The 7,268-nt window shown below is 39.7% G+C and overlaps 1 protein-coding gene across 1 annotated transcript in view; it reads left to right on the top strand.

Moving 5' to 3' along the window:
• Nucleotides 1–6,733, top strand: part of tbx5a (T-box transcription factor 5a) — a 16,920-nt gene extending 10,187 nt beyond the window's left edge. The window contains exons 6-9 of the mRNA XM_034896806.1: nt 500–652; nt 3,610–3,701; nt 5,165–5,397; nt 6,093–6,733. Of these exons, the coding sequence (XP_034752697.1) occupies nt 500–652; nt 3,610–3,701; nt 5,165–5,397; nt 6,093–6,685 (1,071 nt within the window). The 3' untranslated portion in view covers nt 6,686–6,733. The remainder of the gene's footprint in view (nt 1–499; nt 653–3,609; nt 3,702–5,164; nt 5,398–6,092) is intronic.
• Nucleotides 6,734–7,268: the final 535 nt, after the last annotated feature.

Below are 7,268 nucleotides of genomic sequence, written 5' to 3'. Positions count from 1 at the left end.
CCCCCCCCCCCCCCCACACACTTTAATGTCTGAATCACACAAAGTATGCCAAGAACACGCCCCCTCCCCCCACTCTTTCTTTAATCTTTGTCATTAGGCACAACCTTATCTTGTATCATGTTTATATGTATATATGTTATATTTCATTTTGGTCCTTCTTGTAATGATAAGGTGCTGAAAGTAAGCATTGAAATGCATTGCAGAATGGTGAACATTGTTAGCCTACAAACTTCCAGCAAATGTAGAAAACGTCGCAACACATGAGCAACAATAACCGAAAATCCAAAGCAAAATAAAGTTTTGATGCATGCAGCCGAAAAAGAATTTAAGGGGAAATTACATTTTTTTTTCTAAGCATTTACTAAGAAACCATAAAGTTAGACTGCGTGGGCTATCTAGTTTCTTTTCCGAGACTTTTATTTTTTTAGAAAGGGTTTTCTGCTGTGATGACCTGTGATCAAGTATCTAACGATGGGCTCCACTTTTTCCTTTTTTCTAGATAATCCTAAATTCGATGCACAAGTATCAGCCGAGGATCCACATTGTGAAGGCGGATGAAAATAACGGCTTTGGCTCCAAAAACACGGCCTTCTGCACTCACGTCTTCCCCGAGACAGCCTTCATTGCGGTTACGTCCTATCAGAACCATAAGGTGAGTCCTCCGTGGGCTATTATTGGATTTTATTAAGTGTTTCTGTTGCAGCCCGTGACATGGTAAATAGCAACTTTAAATTCACGGCGACTTTTAATAAGCGATGTCATTTTAGCATTGTTTTAAAACATGGCAAACAAATGAAAACGACGCAGGAACAAGCAGAACTAGCCTACGTATTGCACATTAACAAAAAAAACTAAAATCACGGAATTAAGTTTAATTTCCCTTTCAAACTAAAAACAAGCAACAACTGAAAAAAAAAACATCGTTTCTAATGAGTTCCCTTGGATGTTGGCCATTTTTGCTGTCGCTGACTGCGGGAGAGGACCTGAAAGGCGCTGGTCTCTGGGAGGGTGAAGTAAAGCCCGATATCACTTTGAGTCACTGACAGACGAGAGAAAACTTCACATACCCGACTAGACGACGTCTGACCTCCAGAGACTGTTCTTTAAGTTCCAGGCCTGCAGCGCTTTGTAGAGCGAGACAAGCTGCAGATAAACGGGATAAACCCCAGGGAAGCCTAACGAACCCCCAAACTAGGGAAACCACACCAACCCGTCATTAGAATAACAATCAATAATAGCAATAACAATAGTATTGAATATCGAACACTTTGAGATACTTAGCGCCAATTATTTGGTTAAAATGTGTTGCTGTTGTTTTTAGTCATTTTTACAGTTGCATAAAAATACATACATGAACTTCCTTCCCGGATTACTAGATTCTAGGATAGGCTACTATCTGTTCTATTAATTAAAGTAACCCTTTGCGTGACGGATGCGCAACATACGTTTTTTTAAGTTGTCAAAAAACGGAAATTTTGACCTTAAAGCTATATCAAATAATACAATAGCCTAGATTATATTATAAAGGGCCTACAATATATTTAATATAATTTAAAACATCATTTACAATTTATTTATTTTTTCATTTCTAATATATAATTCTTCCGTTGATGCAGTTGAAGGTGCAGTAACATAAAGCCTAACGTTAATGAATAGTCTTAGTAGCCTAAATTCAAATTGTTCCCCTTGAGTTTGTAAAAGTCGAAAGACTGGAAGATTGCCTTGCTTTTTATTCACACCACAATTTAGAAATAGGTGGCCTATAATAACACCAACTTAGAGTTAGATGAATGTGTGATTTCTTGAGGCTGCAGGCAGCCGCTCAGATGTTTATGTTTAGTTGAGAATATTTGGGGAAAAGATGTAGAAATAAAAACTCAATATTTACTCAGCAGAAATTCCTGGAGAAAAATCTTGGGAATACAGATATATGTAAACAGCGTCTGTTTAACATCATGTTACCATGTAGGCCTATATGTTCTTAGTTTGGGGAATATGGAAGAGAGGGGCGAACGCTCCTAATGTCCCCGCAGCCAATCAGACGTCTCTGCGCTTCTGGGAACAGGAAGCACAAATGAACGACACGCTGTAGAACCATTCATTATTTTTCAAACATGTTATTGGGGGCTGAGATCGTAACCCCGGGCTAATTATTGGGGCTTTCCAGACCTGCAGAAAAACAAGTATTTCTGATCTGCAGGCACTCAACTGTCTAATCAAACAGTCTAACATCTGCCAAAACAATATGTGCTGCAGGCATGTGTCCAATTCACCTGTTAGACTCTCAGCTAATGAAAATGGTCTCAGTCTCTAGTTTCAAGCATGTCCTGCCACTGCTGCAATTAAAACATTTTTCCAAACTGTTTTCTGAGACGTGTTTTCCTTTAGAATAAAATGTGAAAAATGAGGAGTCAAAGACCCCAATCTTGTATTTAAATCAGCTTATATTTAATCCACTTTATTTGAAATACTTAAAAGTAGTTTTATAAACTATAAATAGCCAAAAGCATCTTAAAATGTTATAGGCCTTCATTTTTTTTAATGAGCTCAGTTCAACACAGTCTAGTAAAACTGTGGTCTAAGAAGCTGTGAATGAATTTTGCCCAAATGTCTTGAACGTACTCCGAAATTATTTTTAACAGTATTCCTTTTCTTTGCTCTGATTCGTTCCACCTTCCAGTCAGTAGGAAGACTGGGAATTACTGAAGTCCAGCTATCACTTGGAATGATTGTTTGTCTAGCTGTATTTCTTCTTGGAAGGCTTTCAGAGGGTAAAAAGAGTGCAACTAAACTCTGCCATTTTATTCCTTAAAAAAAAAAAAAGATTAAACAATATGTAAATCTGTTGCCAGACTGCGTGTATTAACAAGAAGCTAGCAAAGTGTCATGAGAGATTTTACAAGGTTTGGTGAGTGTCAGCCAGCGTCCAGACGAACCTCCAGTCGTGTCAGAAGGCTGGAAGCACACAAGCCCTGCCAACTCATTACCTGCCAGAAACCACTGCTCATGGGAGGGATATTCCTGGATTGTGTTTAACCTCTTTGGGATTAACTTGCGTTCAGGGTGTTTTGCTTCACTTTTTTTTGTTTGATATTTACAAAGACATTTTTACTAAAACATAGTCATAATAAATCACCTCATTTGGATCAAGCATGCGCCAACTATCTGTTAAGCCAGAGACTGTCAAATGTAACATTATAAATGATGCAATGAAAATATGTCTCATTGACACATGCTTTCATTGATTTTTTTTTAAATCTTAGGATCCCTAAAAGCATCTTGGTTGATCTATTTCAATCTCTTGGGTAACTTGTGAGCAGTAAGATGCATCCAACACTTCAAAACATAGCAAAGCAAAACTCGCAAAAACATGTAATACTATCATTGAGCCTCATGGTAAAGAAGACTTTGTGAGAGTATAGCATATACTGACATTTTTTTGAAATAGCTCTGAATTTTACAACAAAAGGGTGACACACGTGTTATTTATTTGGGACTACTAACTTAGAAAAAAAAAAAATAGAATAGTACTTGTAAGAGTCCCAACCAGCACAACATATGGCTTTGATTGCACAATATGTTACTAATTAGGTCTTGTTGCCGTTTTAGATAACCCAGCTGAAGATTGAGAACAATCCATTTGCAAAAGGCTTTCGTGGAAGTGATGACATGGAGCTGCACCGAATGTCCAGAATGCAAAGGTAGATAGAGAAAGTTTTAAAATCTGTATTTTGTTGATTTTGGATCATCTGAACCAATTTATGCTATTCATAATGTATTTCTTTAATTGATCCTGGGCCATGATTTTTGTAACCACTGACACAAACTGAATGATGTCAAATGAATAGATTGCAGGGATTACTGACATCCTGATCACACTGTCACTTAACAAGCCCCACTTTACACTAATCCTTCAATCACCAAAATGCAAGCCAGATATGAGTTATTTTTCAGTGAGTGTTATTTTCAGTGATGTAAGTGTAGTTCTTGATACCCGGCCAGTTTTCATGCTGAAGACTTTTATGGCTGATGTGGCAGAACCTCTGAAACAAGACTACAACATCTCTGCCCTTCCACTCAGCTTTTTCTACCAGGATGTTCTGTGTGTGTGTGTGTGTGTGTGTGTGTGTGTGTGTGTGTGTGTGTGTGTGTGTGTGTGTGTGTGTGTGTGTGTTGGTTGTATGGCTTGGTCCGTCAGCCAAGGCAATGCACGGCCACATTGCTCTCCCTCCATTATTCAGTCCAGATGAAGGATGGAGTATGCGTCCGTACTGCATGGAAACACATTTTCAAAGGAGAATATCTGGTTTTGAAACTCACGGCCCACCCACTCCCCCTTTGGGCAACCAATACAAACGTGTGTATTCACATATAAAAATCCCAAATCAGAAAAAACCCAACTGTGAAGCCATTTGGCTGTTCCACAAGGTGCTAAAATCCTAGCCCCTTCCTATAACCTTTATTATAGTGTCTCTATCTATTCTGAGCCACAGTAATTGTGCATTTACGACTAATGTCATGGTTTATGTTTTGGAAAAAAAAGCTATGGAAATCTGGGGAGAGATTTTTGTACTTTCAAGTACTTGAAAAAAAAAAAAATCACACATTTGATTGTATCGGACAGATGTAAGTGCCATAGTTTACTATAAAGTTTGGAGTGAAATGCATTTCACCTATCAGAACTTGCAAATGTTTAGAGCATGGTAAGAGTCCAGACCACACTATCAATCCTACATGCCATTGTCCGATCCTGCCGAGTACAGTAAGCTATGCACGTCTGCTCTTGGTTACAATGTTGGAGGGAGAGCTTATTGCAAAACCAGGTCGCTGTTTCAACTGAGATCCCTGAAATCAAAGAAGCAAGAGTAGCAAAATGATCAATTGACAGATCGTGTGGATTAATAGGAGTGAAATACTTTTTCACTTGGAGTTTTCCTCAGTAGAACTTTTCTCTCTCTCTCTCTGTCCTAAGTGGGTGTGATTTACTGATGGTGAATGTTGTTGACTGACTTTGAGAACAGAGCTTTCAATGAATCAAACTGTACAGAAATGAACAATTTGTATACTTTTTTTTTTGGTGAATAAGCTGTTTTATGATATTTTAGGGGTTTAACTGCAGATAATTACTAACTGTATTTGTGTCTCTGTGTGTGCCTGCACATAGTACCAAGGAGTATCCAGTAGTGCCTCGCAGTACAGTGCGCCAGAGAGTGGGCTCCAGCCAGAGCCCGTTCAGTGGGGAGGTCCAGGGCATGGCCACCCCGAGCACCCTGAGCTCCCAGTACTCCCAGTGTGAGAACAGCGTCACAAGCACCTCACAGGACATGCTGCCTCAGTCGGGCTCCTACCCCCTGCCACATGAGCACGGCCAGGAGTACCACTGCATCAAGAGGAAAGGTAGGACACAAATATGGGATACATATGTATCAAAAAGACAATCATTTTTACGCAAGTCTTTATCCATATCCAATGATGTCAACGCTGTAGTTATATTGCGGTATTAGACGCAATGGCAAACTGAGCTTTTTTAATTAATTGGATGTTTTGGGTAACTAACTACCCATAAAACAGAGATAAGTAAGGGTGACATATGTATTTTTAAATTACTTTCTATAGTCTACATAAAAAGCCACACTAAGTGTATATATATATATATGTGTAATGTAATAATAGTCTATTTTTTCACATAGATTATGTCCACCTTTCCACAGATCTGATACAAAATTATGCTAAATTTAAGTTCTTGGATTTATTTTACAGGAACAGTGCACATTTCTAGTGCAAAGTATGTACATTTTTTGCATAAAACGGACAATAATCACATGAGCAAAAAATACTCAAATGTCATGTGTTTATTTACAAAGCGTGTATATTTATTTTTCATGATTAGCATTTAATTGGCTGCCAGATAGTGGGCATTATTTGATTTGGTTTCAATTATTAGCAGTTGAACAGAATTTATAGCCAATATTGCATTAGTCCAAAAAGGTTTGTCAAGTTATTGATGTGGAGTCGCACATTTATTTACTTTACAGAAGTTGAAAATAGCACTGGAGTAACACTGTTATTTCCCTCTGTAACTCTCCCTGCAGTGGAGGATGACTGTCACTCAGGTGAGCACAGCTATAAGAAGGCCTATCTGGAGAGCTCGTCCAGTGAGGAGGACCATTACTATCGTCCTGTTGGCTACGCCCAGAGCCTCGGCCTGGCCACCGGGCCCTACCGCAGCGAATCCAATCAGCGGCAGGCCTGTATGTATGCCAGCGCCACCCAGGGTGCTGAGCCAGTTCCTAGTTTGGAGGACATCAGCTGCAACACTTGGGCTAGCGTTTCGCCCTATGGGAGTTGCTCCGTCACCACCATGCAACCAATGGACAGGCTGCCCTACCAGCACTTCTCCGCTCACTTCACCTCAGGGTCGCTGGTGTCCAGACTTGGTGGGGTTGGGGGACACGCCTCTCCGCAGCTGGGCGATGGTCACCACGCTGCCATGTACCAGAGCTCTATGACCCACCAGACTCTGGGCCGCCAGTGCAGTCCTGGGGCTGGAATCCAGTCGCCAGCAGCTGGCCTACAGGGAAACGATTACCTCTATACACACGGCATACCACGTACACTATCGCCACACCAGTACCACACTGTACATAGTGTCAGCATCATGCCAGAGTGGAACGAGAGCAGCTAAAAGAGCTTTATTCCCGATCAAGAGATACAAATATTAAAAGGAAAAAAACTAAAAAGGACCAAAATAAGGCAGGGTTTATAGGAATTTATATTTATATTTTTAGAGGATTTGTAGCTGATCATCTTAATGAGATCGGTGTTGGTTCACGGACAACAGTGGATATTGGTAAGATGGTGTTGACGTAGGAAAACAAACATCCTATCACTTAACCTTTTGTGACAGTATCTGCACTTATAAGCAAATAACATAAAAATGAATAAAGTGGAGCTGGACCAGAACATACACAAAGACTGCTTAGGTGCAGAGAAAGTGAACAAAGGGGACACTGAACAGAAGGACAAAAAATGCTTCAGAGGCTTTGCCAGCAGTTCAGTTGACAGCCTTTTTTGGGAGTTTGTGTTGTTTGGATCTCCAAGTACAAAACTCTTGTTTTGTGTTCATGCCCCGAATTAATGTAAAAAAAAAAAAAGAAAAGGCATTTGTCTTCTGTCGCATTATCCTAGTTCTCATTTCTTTTAAGTTTTTATAGTTATCATTTTACTTTTTGGTCAAATTGCTATACGTTAAAAGTAATAAGCACATG

This window comes from Etheostoma cragini, chromosome 16 (assembly GCF_013103735.1).
Source record: "Etheostoma cragini isolate CJK2018 chromosome 16, CSU_Ecrag_1.0, whole genome shotgun sequence".
Lineage (NCBI taxonomy): Eukaryota > Metazoa > Chordata > Actinopteri > Perciformes > Percidae > Etheostoma > Etheostoma cragini.
This window is presented reverse-complemented; position numbering and strand designations above follow the sequence as displayed.